At 43.7% G+C, this 18,440-nt stretch overlaps 1 protein-coding gene across 1 annotated transcript in view; it reads right to left on the bottom strand.

The window, feature by feature from the left end:
* MTMR8 (myotubularin related protein 8) overlaps positions 1 to 12,498 on the bottom strand; it is a 42,368-nt gene extending 29,870 nt beyond the window's left edge. Inside the window, exons 1-3 of the mRNA XM_036740375.1 lie at positions 12,394 to 12,498; positions 5,410 to 5,532; positions 1,770 to 1,932 (exon numbers count right to left, since the gene is read on the bottom strand). Coding sequence (XP_036596270.1) covers positions 1,770 to 1,932; positions 5,410 to 5,532; positions 12,394 to 12,417 — 310 coding nt within the window. The 5' untranslated portion in view covers positions 12,418 to 12,498. The remainder of the gene's footprint in view (positions 1 to 1,769; positions 1,933 to 5,409; positions 5,533 to 12,393) is intronic.
* Positions 12,499 to 18,440: the final 5,942 nt, after the last annotated feature.

Genomic DNA, 18,440 nt, shown 5'->3' with positions numbered 1-18,440 from the left:
CAGAATCTTGGAGTTGGAAGGGTCCTCACAAGCCATCTAATCCAAATGGTTCATGCTCAGATACCCCCTCCTCAGTATCTCTGACTACATAAAGAAAGCAGAAACAATCACACATTCCAAGGCAGCTCATTCAGCTTGTTAGAAAGTTTGTCATTAAGCCAAAGTCTGCCTCTGTGTAATTATAAACTGCTTCTATTTCTACATTTTGGATCCAAGCACAACAAAACGATTTCCTTTCCTCCATTCATAATACTTGGAAAATAGCTATCATATTCCCTCTACATCTTCTTTTCTCCAGTTTAAGCACCCTCAGGTCCTTCAACCAGCTATCATATGGAATGATGTATTCTTCCATCACTATCTAGGTACCTTCCAGTTTGTCAAAGTCCCTTCTACAATGTGGGAAAGTAGAATCGAACACAACACTGGACGTAGCCTGACCAGGGCAAATTACAGTGTAACAATTGCCTCCCTTCCTCTAGACCAGGGGTGGGGAACCTGAAGCCTCAAGGCTACATGTGGCCCTCTAGGTCCTCAAGAGCAGCCCTTTGCCTGAATCCAAACTCCACATGTGGCCTCGAGGCTGCAGGTTCCCCAGCCCTGCTCTAAACCCTGTGCTCCTCTTAAGATAACGTAAGATCCCGTTTTGGGGGCTTCTATCATCTCATTGTCATATATTCCGATCTTTTCCAATTCAAGTCATTGACGAAAATACTATAGAGCAAAAGACCAGGAGGAAATCTTTGGCATATTCCACTGGTTACCTCCCTCCAAGTTGACAATGATGACCACTTTTTGGGTCAGGTCATTCAACCAATTCCAAATGCTCCCAGCTGCATTATCATCTAACTCACAACCTACATATCTCCATCTTCTCAGTGAGGATAGAGGGCAACTTTGTCAAGTGCTTTGCTGAAACCTTGTATAAGACTTCTACAGCCTTCTCCAATTTAATCTAATAAACCCATCAAAAATGGAAAAGAGGTTAATTTGGCCTGACCACTGCACTAAACTGCCTCTTCCTAAAGTCACTTTTGGTACGCCCATACAGCTCCAGGAAAAAAAATATTCTACATACAATTTGCCTTTGGATATAGAGACAACGTCTGAATGTTACAGTGGACTTTTTATTTTTAAACCTGTTACATTTCTTGGGAAGAGGCAGCATGGTCATAATGGACAGAACAAGGGTCTTGGAGTCAGAAAGACTTGGGTCCAACTTTTGCCTCTGGTGGCATGACCACGGGGAAGGCACTTAACCTTTCAATGTCTTTGGCAACTGTCCACGACTAGAAATTGCTGAAATACCATGGTAGAAGGCATTTCCTATTTCAGGGGCTGAAATCACAGGTCACACATCAATAAAAACAAATACCAAATTTTCAGAGAACCAAAGTCACCTAGACAAACCAGGAAGATAAACATGCTTTTAGGTTACAGCTAGTTGCTGACCAACATCATTGGAGGGAATCTCCATTTCAGGAGTGCCTCTATACTCTTAAAATCATAAGTCTGGACCCCAAAAATGTTACTCACGACACCCAAACTTGGAAGAAGCAATCAGCCTGTATTTCTGTACTGAAGAGCACCTTTATCTTCTGATACAGGCTTCATAAACCAAGAAGAAACTTTTTTTTAGTGTATAAAGAAAGGCCAATATTTTGGTGAGGTTCATAGAAAGGCAACTACCAGTTGGTCATAATTTCCATGCCCAGCTCCTCATCTCCAAGCTTGTCTATTATTCACAAAACATCACAAAGCCTAACTACCTGGCTGGGAGAGCTTGAGCAGTGAGGCATGCACTTCATGACATTCCCATTCCGACCCAAAGACAAAGTGTGCCATCCGAAAGTTTTTGCAACGCAAGATCAGAGGATGCCCCATGGAAGTAAGGGCTAACTTCTCCACAGCAGCAATGTGGTGGTGCAGAATCTGCAAAAGATGAAATATGAATCAGTCTTTAAGTAGCAATTGTCCTCAATGGTGAAGTCGAATTGCCTGACACTGACTCTCAGAACAGAATGGCTTAAGTGGCCAGAAGCACCCTTTACGAAAAGGAAACCATTGTACTTCCACATAGGTAGGTGAGCAAAGAAAGATGTCATTCTGACAATAGCTCTTCATCTTAGGATAAGTTGTAATGAATCAGATGGATCACCTAAGCATATTAAACAAAGGAAATAAATAAAATAAAAAGGACCTCTGGAAGGCCATTCTGAGTGTCACACAATGAGTCCACAATCTGCCCCCAAAACAAAAGCTACTGAGGGCCAAGAGCTGGAAAGGGCAATGGACTTGTAATAAGATGACCTGGGATCAAGTCCTGACTCTACCAAGTTGGGATTGCTGGCTTTAGATCTGAAAGGTTCCTTTAGAGATCATTTCCTCTAACTCCCTCAGGTTTCAGATGAGGAAACTTACTAGTTCTATGACCATGGCAGTAAGACATGGTAGGAAGAGCACTGGATTTGGAGACATCCAGGTTCCAATTCTACCCTTACTACTTATGTGTGACCTGGGCAAATCACTTTATTTCCCTAGGACTCAATTTTTTCACCTGTAAAATGAAGGGGGTTTGGCCTAGATGGCCTTTTAAAGTCCATTCTAGCTTCAGGATCCTGAATTATTTCATCTCTCCAAACTTCAGTTTCCTTATCTATAAATAAGGATATTACTATAACATATGACATGATATAATATATACATATATAATACTTGCACTTCCTATTTCACAGGACTATTGGGGGAAGTATTCTAAAATAGGAAAATGCCACATGAATGGAATCACTACTTAATGCTGAGCATTAAAAGAACAAAAGAAAGGATCCTAGAGCATTGCGTGGGGAGACTCCACGGAATCACCGTGGGAATGGAATTGTTATTTGCCGCTAAGCATTATCTGTTGGAAGCTGGATAGAATGGCACCCACCAGAATGGATGGCACTGGGTAGGGTGCGAGGAACGCCTGTAGTCATGAGAAATCATGGCTCCATTTAAGTATTCCAACATTCAATTTAATTCTAGGGTCGCTTCCATTGGTTAGTTAACTTTTGCCTAGAGTCATTCTAAAAAGGTAAAATCAGTTCTTCTAATGGTAGACCTAAGGCAAAAATAAGAACTAGGAAGAAGTGGGCCTTATCTTTGAACTTCCTCCCATGCTAAAGCTGCCTGAGAAAAAAGAAAACAAAACAGAAGGGGGAGAGAGAAGAAATTCTGTCCAAATGGCATTGTTATTTCAGCTTCCCCTTGAAGCTAGCAAAGTACAGAGGAAATTGGGGGAGGATTTTTCCCTTTGATGTTCTGTCTCTGCACTTCATTTTGTGTTACCATAGGCTGCGTCACTTTCCTTTCACTCAGCCCAATCTGTCCCCTTACAGTTTTGTGGTGCTTCCTTCCTAGAGGTCTGGAATAATATTGCCAATTTCATTTGTCTCATTCCTTTTTTCAAATTCTTCCCCAAAGAGTTGTCTCTCACAAAAATCTTTCACTTAGAAGTCTTGAGAGTATATGAAGACTTTGGGGGCAGGGTGGATGGGGAAAGAAAACAAATATGGAAATCTTTCATTGCTGAAGTGTAACCACTCACTCATCCAGTCTTATCTAATTTGCTCCTTTTCTCTCACTGCTTAGAATACTAAAGAGCTTTGATGAGCCACACACAAAAATATACTGGCAATGCAAGCAAGGCAACCTGGGGTGGTGGACCTGAGAGGTCCCAGGGGGTCCCAGGCCTGCTACGAGCGTGTCTTGGAAGGGTCATCTCTCAGTGGCCTGGGCAGCTCTTTCTAAGTGGTGGAGCACATGTTATTCTGCATTAAGAGAGTTTGCTCACCAGAAGTTCCCTGTAAATCCTTACAGACTTTCTTTTTAGGGATTTTCATCTCTATTAGTCTCCTCACGGGGAGCTCCCAACATGGATAGGTCCTGACCAAAAAAAAAACTGTATCAGGGGCTGGGCTAAGGTTGGGGAGCCAAGGTCAGGTAGAAAACAAAACCATCTACAAAAACAAGTATTGTATTTCCTAAGTCTAGGTCAGCCTGATAAACCAGGGAGCAAGCAGCAACCTATCCTGTCCTGCAGGGGATGGTGGGAAAGGCCCTAGATAATTCTACTAGTGTGTGACCTTGGGCAAGTCACTTAACCTGTGTTTGCCTTAATCCACTGCAGAAGGAAATGGCCAAGCACTCCAGTATCTTTGCCAAGAAATGGCAAATGGACAGTATGGTCTACACAGTCATTAAAAGTCAGACATGACTGAACAACAATTCTACTCAGAAGGCAAAGAAGCTTCCTTGGCCAGGAATAAAGGGTCTCTGCACTACCTTCCTCTCCTACCTCCTGGGCAAGATGGCCAGAAGGAACAATAAAGTGCTGGATTGGAAATGCAACTGAAGAGGAAATCCCTGGAAACATTAGGGGACAACGTGGTGCAGTAGGCAAGAGATCTGGAGTCAGAGGACCCAGGTATGAATCCCAGCTCTGTCTCTTAATAGCAAGTCAATTTCCCCTCTGGGTTTTATGTAGTAAATATGAGCATTGTATCATATGACCTCTCAGTTCCCTTCCAGACCTAAATCCTATGTTTCTATGAAAAAAAATTATTGAAGAACCACTAGGGAAGAGAACATTACAATTAGAATAAGCCTCAGAGATCATCGAGTGCAATGGTTTGCAAAGGGTATATGGCAGGACACCAGCACAGCAGGAGATTTTGGAGGTTATGCTATTACAGAAAAGAGAAAATTTACAAATAATATTTTTTGCTATAAATTTTATTTACCTAGTGTACACAGCGTGATAAGTATAGTATTTGTAAAAATAAACAAGGCTTGCCTATGACAAAATACAGCACCCTTTGAAATGTGAGAAGCTAGCACACAGGGCCTAGCACATAGTAGGTGCTTAAGAAACATCTGTTGAATTAGAACAATATAATGCTGGTCACTGCAGCAGCCTACGTCTCTCACTATAAATGGTTCATTTGAACAGTGTTCTTTGGAGAAAAGGGTCTATATCAGGGGTAGGAACCTGTGATTTTGAGACCACATGTGGCCCTCTAGATCCTCAGGCTCGGCCCTTTGACTGAATCCAAATTTCACTGAACAAATACCCCATGGCCCTCTAGGTCCTCAAGTGCAGCCCTTTGACCGAATCCAAACTTCACAGAATAAATCCCCTTAATAAAAGTATGTTCTGCAAAACTTGGACTCAGTCAAAAGGCTACACCTGAGGACTTAGAAGGCTACATGTGGCCTCAAGGCACAGGTTCCTCACCCCTGGTCTATATAATTTAGGAAATAAATTCATTACTAAATACGGGTGCTCTGGGAAACTCCCACATGCCAAATGAGAGGCCTTCATGTACAAGTCCTTGTTATACTTTCTTATTTCTTATCAGGAACACAGACCCAGATTTCCTTCCGGACCTCGGCAGAAGCATCTACATATATCAGATGGGTTGCAGTAAGGTAAAGTGTCCCGTTAGCTGGTTTCTTGTTTACATAACGATTCAATAACAGGACATTTTCAACCTATTTAAAAAAAAGAAAGAAAAAAAGATTAAATTCCAACTTGCTACCTGTGAGTGAAATATGAGAATTAAACATTTCTTTCATTATCCTGGTAGCTCTCTTGACTTTCTCCAGTTTTACCAACATCCTTTCTAAAATGAGATATCCAGAAGTAAACACTGTATTCTAGTTACAAATAGATGTGATTAAGGCAGAGGACAGCAGGACTAGCACCTCCCTAGGCCTGGACAGCAGTCTAAGATCACATTGGTGTTCTTGAATGCCATATTACACTGAGAGTATGGCCTACTAAGGCCCCGTGATCTTCTTCAGATGAGCTACTGCAGAAGCATATCTCTACCATCTTATGCTTATGAAGCTGATTTTTTTTTAGATTTTACATTTATTCCTATTAAATTTCCCCTTATATGTGGCCTAATGTCCTAATGCGTCAAGATCCTTTGATAAGGATCCTTTCATCCACATCTTTTGTAAAAATGTTAAATAGCCTGATCAGTGAGGCATTCCAAAACCACTCTTTGGGTCTGCACTTTCAACCAGTGTGTGTATGGATGGGTCAGGGGGGGGTGGGTGTCTAGGACTGCCTGCCAGAAAGAGCCAAGGAGCAATGAAGGGCGCAGGCACTAGAGAGAAGGGGCTGGGGTGGAGTGTGATTCAAGAATGCTTGTTTAAGGGATGGAGGAAGCCCGAGCAAGAGCTGAGACACACAGCAGGGAAGGAAGGAAAGACAGTGAAAACCCCAAACTTCAACAGCCATTTCTCAGCCCCAGAGTGTGCAGAGAACTGTGCTGTGCACTGGCAGAAATACAAGACAGCATGGCATGGTGCCTGCTCACCCAATCTAAGAAGGAGCCGAGAATCAGAGTATAAAATTATATTTTCTGCCTACAGGAAGAGGGGATCAGCCTGTTTCTGAAGCAGTTGCCCTGGCAAAGTAGCTTAGATGGCTGCTTGGTCAATGCCCTTCTTCCACACTTCACCCTTGGCCACGACCACACCGGATGTTGTGACACAAGAATTCTGCTCTTAGAGACGCTGTGGCCCATAAAACATGGTGTTGTCTATTTCCCTTCCCGGAAGAAAGGAAATGAGGTGCACTTCCGAGTTTCTTAATCCATTTACTACCCTGATTTGCCACAAGTATTGGCAATAGCTCAAATCTACGATTTTTTTTTAAAAGAGGAACACGTGGCTCCAGAAGGGCTTACCAGCCTAAGAACATGCACCAGACATGCCCCATACTATCACTGCCCGATATCATCATTCATCATAAATATTACTGGAAAAAGAGGGTTTAAAGGTCATCTGAGTCCAGCTCCTACATTTGGACTTGAGGGAAACTGAGGCACAGAGTGGTGAAATGACTTGACTAAAGTCACTCAGATGGTCATAGAATTCAAGTACTGGGTCTAAGACTCCAAATCCTGTCCTTTCTTTTTTCACATTTTCAAAAGACCTTTTTCTGTTTTCTCATCAAAGTCTCTCCTTCAAAAGAATGAGAAAGGAAGCACAAAACTTCAACAACATTGGGGAGTTGGGAGAGAAGGAAAGTGAAAACTGGGGAAGTATTCTGAGCCAATATGGAGGCAGTGAATTCTTGTTCTATGGTGGTCCAGCAGAGACTGGATGATACTTCTTGGTTGGGTCATAGAGCAGAGATTAGGAACTTTTTGTGTGTCTTGGACCTCCTTCCCCCATGTGAGTAGGCAAGCTGAGGAAGCCTATGGACCCATTCTCAGAACCACACTTTCAAATGTATAATATAAAACACTAGGATTATAAAGGAATCCAAAGGATAGTAAAGATAACGAGGTAATTATTTTTTTTTCCATACAAGTTCATGAGTCCCCTGAAGCCTAGCCACAGTGGACCTCAGATTAAAAACTCTTGTATGGGGTGGGGGTTCTAGTATGAGTTGAATTAGACTGACACCTATGCCTCTTCCAAGTCTGAAATTCTGTTATTCTATTATTCTGAAAAAGATTCAATAAAAACACATAGGAAATAGAGTCCTGGTATATGCCACTATTAGCTGTTGAGTGCATTTGTTAGATCAGGTAACAAGGTACAGTGGAAGCAGCACAGTCATAGGACCTGGGTTTAAATCCAAGCTCTGTTACTTACTATCTGGGTGACTGAGGGCAAAATAACTTCTCCCCTCTGGACCTCAGTTTCTTCACTGGTAAAATGAGGTGTTCTGACTAGGTGAACTTTAAGGCCCTTCCAGCCTCAAGTCCTATAATCTAAGAGATCTTTGTGTCTGAAGCCTCCCAGGATTAACAAAATCAGACAAGTCTCTCCTCAAGTCAGAGTCAGAATGATGCATCCAGAGCCAAAGTGTTTGGGGACTTGAAATTCACAAAAAAAGGCAAAGAACAGCACCCTCTGTTACAGGCCCTTGCCTTTCCAATGACCATGTTCTCCTGGTACTGCAGAGCCCCTCTTTAAGCTTTTCAACATAAACCTCTTGCGAATGGGGAACTCGATGGGAGCATGCCTTCTTACGAGAAAAGGCACGCTTACCAGATTTTTCATAGTCCTAAGTTTCTGAAAATCCATCCACACAAGGGCTAACCTCATTTTCATCTTTTTTTTAACTTAAAAATAATTTTTCTAAGCAGAAAACAGATACAGGCAATACAGCCCAAAGTAAAATCAGTCCTTGTATGTGATCATTTAAAGTTTCTCTGAGCATTAACCCCAAATCCCCCAACTCAGACCCCTGTGTGAAATGGAGCACTGACTTAGTTTAGGAGAAGTTATTGGTCTTGCTTTCTTGACCACATTATCTCAAAGAAGGGGGATCAGAGGCCCTGAATCCACACTGGGGAAGGGATATGCCCAACGGATAGGAAGGTGAATGGGACAGAGCTCTAAATTAGAAGCAGCAGTGTTCATGTTGCTCCGATGGCTATATTTCATCAAACCTGCCAGGCAGGTGAGTACAAACAGCCTGAGCTAGAAAGCAATAAGGCAAGAACAAGAAAGAGGGGCCAGACAAAGCCTGCAAGTCAGCTCCAATGAAGGAGGGGGTCAGGAAAAAAGGAGGTCAGAGAAATAGGAATTGAAGGATGAGGGGGGTATCTACCCTATTTCCTCCTGTCATTTGGAGATGCCATATATTGAAATACCATCTTTTCTGCTAAATGTATTTAGTCATTTCTAATATGACCTAAAGGTATAGGGAACCTGCGGCCTTGAGGCCACATGTGGCCTTCTAGGTCCTCAGGTGCAACCCTTTGACCGAATTCCAACTTCACAGAAAAAACCCTTATGGGATTTGTTCTGTGAAGTTGGGATTCGGTCAAAGGGCCACACTTGAGGACCTGGAGGGCCACATATGGCCTCGAGGCCATAGGTTCCCCACCCCTGGCCTAACCGTTTCTTTTTTAGCACTCTAGGGGCTGCGGTGGGACAGCAAAGCAGGCCTAGCCAGGAAGACGCTTTCAAATGCCACTTAGGAGGGGAATATTTTGGGGGAGTAAACTTTACTGGGACAGAGCAGTGATGCCAAGAAGTTTGTTAAAAAAACATTCAAAAAATGACTCCTGGCCCAGAAGACCTCACTTTAATACATTTTTTTTGTTTAATTGAAGCTAGGAAAAGGCAAGTTGAAAATATTGGGCTGTCTTGAGGAGTTGATGTCAAGGGCAAGTACCTCATTAATGGTTGGTAGGTAACTTTACAATCATTATCTCATTCGATCCTCACAAAACCCCTGGAGTGAAGGGCTATTATTATCCCCATTTTACAGATAGGTACAGCATCTAGTGTCCAAAGACCAAGATTCCATGCCTAGTTCTGCCACTTACTAACACTGTGGCCTTGGATAAGTCCCATCATTTTCCTTTGTTTTCTCATCTGTAAGATAAGAGTGTTGGACCAGATGATCCCTAAGATCCCTCCATTTACCTCAATCACAGTAATAATTACTTGAGAGAAACTAGTCTTTTTTTGCCTTTACAGAGACTATAGTAACAAGGCTAAGCACAATGCCTTTGCACACAATAGGAGCATAATAAATGTTTGTTGAATTATAATTCTAAGGCAGGAAGAGAATTAAGTGCTGGGCTACTTGAGCTGCAGAGAGCACCTGGAAAGGAGATGGACTGCAATGCCATCTCTCCTCTTGTCTGCCCCTATTAGAATGTAAGCCCCTTAGAGGCACAGACCAATCTCCTTTTCTATTTGTATATCTAGAGCTGATCACAGAGCAAGCACTAAATAACTACTTTCATGCCATCTGTGGAACATCACCAGTCAGTTTTGTTCCCACCTAACACCATCCTCTGTGACCTTTCTCAGCAAGCGCTGGAAAATCAGGATGACAATCCTTGCATTCATCACCTTCTTCATAAAGTGCTAGAAAAAGCCCAAGTTGGTTATCACCAGCCTCAGTTTACTTGAAGCTTTTGTGTTCCTAACTCTGTTCTTCCAGGCCTAGATCATGCTTCCATATTCATTTTTAAACCATTCTTGCTTTCATCTTCCAGTTGGCCCTAGAAACAAGAGACGAGAAGATGCCTCCTTCTGATTCTTTGAAAATGTGGGGGGACCATAGTTGGGCAATGCTTCATATAATGTCAATCTCGCTCAATGGCAGTCTTGCTAAACTTTTTTTTCTTCCTCTTTTTTTATCCTTTATTAAAAGGGATAGCTCTCTAGGAGGTGAAGAGATACAATGGAAAATGTAGGTGATGTAAAGACAGAAGAGAGCAATAAATTAATTTTTAAAAAAACTACTTTGGTCAATGAATTCCCTCTATTCGTATTAGTCTCTATCTTCAGAATCTAACTCTTGAGACTCTTACAGACTATGGGATTTTAGGATGTAGACAGATAATAATGATAATAGCTAACTTCATATAGTGCTAAGCACTTTACAATCATTATCTCATTCGATCCTCACAAAATTCCTGCAAGGTGAATGCTATTATTATCCCCTTTTTACAGATAAGGAAACTGAGGCAAACAGAGGTTAACTGACCTGCCCATGGTCTTACAATTAGTAAGTATCTGAGATCGAATTTGAACTCAGGTCTTCCTGACTCTAGGCTGGGAGTTCTAGTTAATGGGGTACCTCAGTGCCTCAATACTGTCTAGCCCAAGGGTCAGGAACCTGTGGCCTCAAGGCCACACGTGGCCCTCTAGGTCCTCAAGTGGGGCCCTTTGACTGAATCCAAACTTCACAGAACAAATTCCCTTAATAAAATGATTTGTTCTGTCAAACTTGGACTCAGTCAAAAAGCCTCAAGGCCACAGGTTCCCCACTCCTCACCTAACCCTTTCATGAGCCTTCTGAAATGTGCTTTCCCCAAGGCTAGGGTACATGTCAGACTCTGCCCAGTTTTCTTCTTTCTCTTTCACAAATTCTAAGATTGGTTCCTTTCCCCCAAGGTTCTCCTCAGTTCTATTTCAGTAAATCACACCCCCCTTGATGATTACTCCACCTTCTGAAGGATCAAATTATCAATAAAGCAAGCCTACAATGAAGTAGCTGCTTTGGTTTTCCAGAGTTCCAGCAGGGTTTTAACCATTACTCCTTCATGCCTCCATGCTGGGCTTTTGATCTGCCTTCCAAAGTCCTTTCTCCTTCCTCATTCTGCCCATGTGTTCTTTTGTATTTTTGTATTTTGTGATGACTTTGCTTTTATTTCTATGTCTGCTAATGTTCACTCCAATGTTTCACCATGTTTCCACTCCTCTGGCGCCAAGATTTCCTGATGAGTATGTGTTTTTCATATATAAAACTACCCCCCTTTTCTTCTCAAATTAGGTAAACCCTCTCAGAGCCTTTCACAGTCATTCCAGCAAGTCACACTGATGCCTATACTTCTCTCTCTTTATTAGGTGATATCACCTATTTAAAGCTGGGGGGAATCTTAGAAGCCATGTAGTTAAACTTCCTCATTTAACAGAAAAGGAAACTGAGTCTCTGATCCTTTGATAAAAATTGTCAGCCATTATTAACTAGAGGTGGCTGTTGGCTGCTGCAAGGCATCCTCAACAAGTTGTATCCCTCACATGGGGGGGTGGGGTGGGGTGGTGGTGGTGATTTTTTCGCAGAATATCAGAGTGGGAAGATAGTAGCAAAATGTAGAGTCCCCCTCTAATCATTGAATCACTCAACTCTGCCTCTCCCACAACTATGGGCCCTCTAAGACTCATGGTTGTAAAGCAGTTGCAGATCTGCACTGGTAGAGAGATTTCCCTCACTGGGAGTTCCCTCTACCAATGAAATCACAGGTCTCGCCTGTTTTTTTCTTTTCTAACAAAACTCTCCAAGACTACACAAAAGTTGCAGGAGAGTTGTCCATCTACTTTGGCGGTGGGAGTTTCTTCATTGGATGGAGTTTTCTCCGTACGCGGATATTACAAGTCTCGAACTGGAAGACAAGGGGTTTGGGGGGGTCAAGTCTAAACCCCTCATTTTACGGAGGGGGAAGCTCAGGCCCAGAAAAGGGAAGGGCATAGTCCAGCGGCCATCCATCTAAGGGGTGGCTGGGATCTGGACTCAAATCAGGCAGCACCCCTCCCACTACACCACACTGCCTAGGTGAGCCCAGGATGAGAACAGGACAGGACGGGATGGGATGGGACAGGACCCAGTGGAGGAAGTTCACCGGAGTCCCAAGGCGTGGCGGGGAGACCCGCACACTATCCAAAGGGAAGCCCCGAGGGTGTGTTTGGGGGAGGTGGGAAAGTGGTTTGGGAGAGGGGGCTTAAGTGAGAAGCAGGGGGACCTGGGGGAAGACTCCTCAGGAGGGGGGCTCTGCGCCCCCAAAGGCCGGGATGGGGGTACCCCCAAGCCCGGAAGTGGCCCCGAGCCTCGCGTGGTCCGAGTTCAGGGGCGCGCCTTACCTTGGGCAGAGTGATGTGCTCCATGGTCTCAGACTCCCGCACTCCTGGTCCCAGGTGGTGGGCTTGGCCCTAGGGCGCCAGGCGCCAGGACAGGCAGCCTCAGTCGCCTCCCCCCACCTCCTCCTGCTCCTCCCCTTCCTCCTCCTCCTGCTGCTGCCCAACGGCCACCGCAGCCGCCTCCTCCCCCTCCCTCTCGCTCCGCAGCTGCTTCCAGGGGCGAGCATCCCGCCTCCGCCCCCGGCCCCTCCCCCTGGGCTTCCCGGGCCGCCTCTCCCGCCCACTTGGCCTTAGGCCACGCCCCTCAGTCTCACCTCCTTCCCCTCCCAGGGAAAGCCTGCCTTGCTCCTGGCCTGGGCACCTCTGGCTTTCTCTTTCTCCCTTCAACAGTGGGACAAGTGAACCCGGACACTTCACAAGCTTCTTTGGGCTCGGTTCTTCACTGGTACCTCGCGCCACCCTTCTCCTACCCCCTGCCCAGCCTGGCCCAAACACATCACTCCCACCAGCGGTTGAAAACCATTGGATTTGAGAAATGGAAAGGACCTCAAAGTTTAGCAAAACAAGGCCAGGCCTCCCTGCTGTTTCTCAAATACTGTTCCTTCATCTCCCAACTCCACACCTTTGCAATGGCTGTGCCCTGTGCCTGGAGTGCTCTCCCTCCTTGTCTCCTTCTCTTGGCCCTCAAAACTTCTCCATAATCACCTCCACAAGATGCTCTTCCTGATTCCCCCAACTCCTAGTCCCTCTCACCCCCTCCAAAAAATGACATCATCTTTATTTTGTGTATGCTTACATACATTATTTCCCAGTTAGAATGTAAGCTCCATTAGAGCAGTCAAGTCATTTATAAACTGCCTACTATGTGCCAGAAACTGTGCTAAGTACTGAAAAAACCCAGCCCCTGCCCTCAAAGCAACTCTGTACAACAAACAACTGACTTAGCCAGTTAGAGATACTAAGCAGAGAAGGCTGGAAGCAGCATAACTCTTGCAGATGATGGGTTTTGAGCTGAGTCCTGAAGGAATCCTGGGAAACGAAGAAGCTTCAAATGCTGCTGCTGTCCCTTATTACCCCATTACATTGGGAACTTTCTGGGAGCAGGGAGTATTTTTTCCCTCCCTTTGTATCCCCACAGTTTAGCACAGTGCCTGGCACATAGTTGTTCAGTATTGTCCGATTCTACATGACCCGATGGGGAGGGGCGTTTCTTGGCAAAGATTCTGGAGTGGTTTGCCATTTCCTTCTCCAGTGTGTCCCAATTTTAGAGATGAGGAACTGAGGCAAAGAGTTAAATGACTTGCCCAGGGTCACACAGCTAGTAAGTATCTGAGGCTGGATTTGAACGCAGGTCTTCCTGATTCCAAGCCCAGGAGTCTATCCACCGTGCCACCTAGCTGACCCCTCGCATATAGTAGGGGCTTAATAAATGTTTATTGACTGACTGACAATGATTAGGACACTGTAAATGGAAAAAAACAGCAAAAAATGAAACTGAACCTTATATAATTGTGATGCCCAAGCTTGGTCCTGTTGGATGGACCCAGAGATTTCATCGGTATGGGGAATTCTCAGGTGAGGAAGCTCCTTCCCACAGCACAGGTGAGCACTTTCTCTGCCACGCTTAGTGGCAGAAAGCAGCCTAGAACACTGAAGGGATGAAAATGACTTGCTTAGAGTCATGCAGCTGGTATGTGTCAGAAGCAGGGCTTGAACTCAGGCAGAACAATCCCCTCTAGGTCCTCAAGTGCTGCCCTTTGAACTGAATCCAAACTTCAGAAAGCAAATTTGGATTTGAAGTTTGGATTCAGTCAAAAAGCCGCCCTTGAGAACCTAGAGGGCCACATGTGGCCTTGAGGCTGCAGGTTCCCCACCTCTGACTCTCAGACTGTAGACATGGAGGTTGGTTTCGTGGAACTTCTTTTGTTTCATTTTCTTTTTTATTCTGACCAAATCACTCTTCTGTTATGAAACTAGAGTGGTTCCCCATTGTTTCTAGAATGAAATACAAAGTCATTAGCCAGCTAGTGAAGGCCTTCTCTACTTTTCCAGACATGGCTCATCTTACTCCTCCTCATGCATCTATATTCCATCCAGACTGGCTTCCAGGATGTTCCTGCCTCCAGGTCTTTGCACAGACTCTCCTACGTGCCTCAACTGCTCTCCCCCCTCCCACTTCTGTCTCCTTCAGTCTTTAGCTTCCTTTAAGGCTCTGCTCAGGTGCCCCCTCTTACACAGGGTCTGCCCCATGCCCCAAAGGATCTCTTCTCCCACCCCCAGAAATGGCTATTTATTCAGCTGTTTACAGGTGGTATTCCCCAGCAGGGTGTGAGATTCTTGAGGGTGGCAGAGACTGTTTTGGTTTTGTCCTTAATCCCTAGCACAGTATCTTGTATATAGTAGGTGTTTAATAAGTGCTTATTGTGAGCAAGCTGGAATTATGCCCAAAGAATTATAAAACAGTGTATACCCTTGGACCCAGCAATACCACTACTAGGTCTGTTTCCCAAGATAATCTGGGAGAAAGGAAAAGAACCTATACGGCCAAAAATATTTATAGCGGCTCTCTTTGTGGTGGCAAAGAACTGGAAATTGAGGGGATACCCATCAGCTGGGGAATGGCTGAACAAGTTGTAGTATATGATCATGATGGACTACCACTGTGCAATAAGAAAGGATAAACTTGATGATCTTAGAAAAACATGGGAAGATTTGCACAAAATAACGAAGAGAAAAATAAGCAGAACCAAGACAACATTGTATACAGTAACAGTATAAATACTCAAATCAACTACAAAGGACTCATGAAGGAAGATGCTATCTACCTCCAGAGAAAGAACTGATGAATAGATGTATCATATGGTTTTACACATATACATATATACATATATATATATATATATATATCACACGTGTGTGTGTCTGTGTAAAACGACTCAGCTCATCCTGGTAGAGGTAATGATGGATAAAATATCTTTGGGTTTAATTAGGTAGCTAGAGTAGCAATGCTTGAATTAGAATCAAGTCGTCAATTAACAAGCATCTGTTATGGTATGCCAGGCACTAGACTAAGCGCTGAAGATACGAAGAAAAATGAAAGATGGCCCTTGCCCTCATGGAGCTCCTGTTCTAATGAGGGACCACCAGTCTGGCTAAGGAGGGGTGAATAGGCCCAGGTCAGAAACAGAGTGGGTTAAAGCTCCCCTGCCAATTGGTAGTGGAATCAGGCCTGTGAGTGCCCTGCTGTACTTCCAGCCTGAGATAGGAAAACTCGGTCTCAAAAAAAAAAAGAATTAAGTAGAGTAAATGTTTGTGTGAGCTGTTCTTTCCTTCTTTTCTTCTTTTTTTCTTTCTTTCTTTCTTTTTCTTTTTCTTTCTTTCTTCCTTCCTTTCTCTTCCTTCCTCCCTCCCTTCCTTCCTTTCCTTTCTTTCTTTTCCTTCCTTCCTCCCTCCCTTCCTACCTTTCCTATCTTTCTTTCTTTTCCTTCTTTCCTTCCTTCCTTTTCTTTTTTTCTTTCTCTTCCTTCCTTCCTCCCTCCCTTTCTTCCTTCCTTCCTTCCTTTCTTTCTTTCTTCAGAAGGACATACTGAAACTACTGGGAAATAACAACATACCAGATAATGATTAGAAAAACCGTATTTTTACAAAACAATGAACACGTAAAACGTTCTCCCATTTAATATTTTCTACATGTCGTTCATTTTTACAATCCCATTCAAGACCCATAAAGCACTGTCATATCAATATGATATTAATGTAGCACAAATGTTCTGTATTCACTCTTCCAACCCAAAATAGGATGAGCGGCTTTGGTCCCCAGAGCATGCCTGGCTACTTATCCCTTTAGGGTTCTAGGTGAGGAGTTGTGGGTAGTTTCTCTAGTGTTATTAATCATGAGCTCCCATCTGGTGTGTTTCCACCCCAACTCCCAATATAAATACATCAATTAATAGACTCTCTAATATCATCTACTCAACATTTTCTCAATACCAATTAGCATCAATTAGCTTTTACAAAGGAATGTGTACTAAAAAAGTATAACAAGGAAGGGTTTATGAAAAGAAGGCCCTGAATTGGGGCATACCCTCCCCTCTACATACTCAGTCCCTGGGCAGAGCGTACTCAAAATGAAGTGGTAGCAGTAAGATATTCACCTCACCAGATTAACTTCTGGGTATGTCTTAGCTGACGGATGCTCCCTTGCTTCCATGACGTGGGGTCTCAGCTGCCAACATTAATTCACTAATAGATTGTATCAAACAGGCTGCTCTTCAATGCTGGTTCCTCCCTGGACTCCATTGCTGCATCTACTGTCAGACTCCACTATGGACTCCAGTGTCTGAGTGTCTGTGGCTTTTCTGACTTTTCAAAGCTTGCTAGGTCATCTCCTGGCCAAATTCTTCTCTGATACTCATTCACCTAGGGTCAAGACCCAAAAGAGACAGACCATGTATTCATGGCCATATGGCAGCTACGTGAGGAGAACAGTGAGCTGCCAGAAGAAGGCCATTGTGCATTACCTCTCACCTCCACCCAGGGGCTTAAACATTTCTTTTTCATCCTCCCTCAAAAGGTACCAGGTAACTGAACCGCTTTCATCTGAACTGTCCTGGGAAGATTCCGAAGATCTGCTGGAAAGATAAAGTACCAGACACTGAAATCCTTTCCTGAGTTGAACTGCCAAGCATTCAGATTCCACCACAGAGAGTGCAACTCTGATGGGCTGGCCACAATGTTCAAACATGTGTTTGCCTAAAAGACAATTTTATGGAGTATCCTAACAAGGCAAGAACTCATGTGGAGGTCAGAAGAAGCGATACAAGAACAATCTCAAGGTCTCTCTGAAGAACTCTGGAATCGATTGTGAGATACGGGAGACACTGGCACAGGACCGCCCAGTATGGTGTGCCCACATCAAAGAAGGCGCCGTGCTCTCTGAGCAAAACAGAATTGCAGTAGTTCAAAAGAAACATGAGATGTGCAAATTTAGAGACATCTCGACTCCAAATGTTCATATGTGGTAGAGCCTTTTGAGCTTATATTACTCTGATTAGGCACTGTTGGACACTGTACCTTGACCCCAACATAGTGATATCATTTTGGTCCTCTTCAAGCATGACGTATGACAACAATAACCACCACCACTACTACTACCAGGTGAGAGAGAGATATTTCAGATGAGGCTTTTCTATGTGCACCCAGTTGTGATGCAACAACCAAGTGCAAGACATTTTTTTTGCCTCACAGCAACAGCTTTCAAAAGTTCTCAGACCCTTAGGGGTCCCCAAGATCCTTTCAGGGTTTCCACGAGCCAAAACTCTTTTCAAAATAATATTAAAGAGGCAGCTAGGTGGTTCAGTGAGTAGAGCACCGGCCCTGGAGTCAGGAGGACCTGAGTTCAAATCCAGCCTCAGACACTTGACACTTACTAGCTGTGTGACCTTGGGCAAGTCACTTAACCCCAACTGCCCTGCCTTCCCCCCTCAAAAAATAATATTAAGGGATTATTTCTCAATTAAAATACTCCTCCCTTTTCCCACTACGAATCTGTCAGATTTTCTTCATATACTACAACCAAAACAACATATCCCAACAGATTCAATACCCAAGCAGAGATAAGAACCTGACTTTAGTCAATTAAGCCAGACATTAGAGGTCTGCAAAAATATGTAAAACAATGCCACTGTCCCCATGAATTTAGTTTGTTTGGGAAGATAGTTCTTTTTCATAAAATATGTTATTGATATTAACATGTAATGTGTTGATTATGGTTATTTTTAATGAATATTAAATTTTACCAGTTTTAGATTCTATACAATAAAGATCTACAGATATAACCTGCCTAAACGAAAGGTCTTTGGGATCTTCAATAATTTTTAAGAGTATAAAAGGGCCCTGAGACCAAAAAGTTTGAGAATTGGTGTCATAGAATAAGTTAACACAAAACAGTTAGAAGATGCCTCCAAAGTAAGGAGAGAAAGGGCCCCTCCACTTCCAGACTAGGCCTGCCAAACCTCTAAGGCAGGGGTGGGGAACCTGCAGTGCTGAGG

The sequence above is a fragment of the Trichosurus vulpecula genome (assembly GCF_011100635.1).
Source record: "Trichosurus vulpecula isolate mTriVul1 chromosome X unlocalized genomic scaffold, mTriVul1.pri SUPER_X_unloc_1, whole genome shotgun sequence".
NCBI classification, from domain to species: domain Eukaryota; kingdom Metazoa; phylum Chordata; class Mammalia; order Diprotodontia; family Phalangeridae; genus Trichosurus; species Trichosurus vulpecula.
This window is presented reverse-complemented; position numbering and strand designations above follow the sequence as displayed.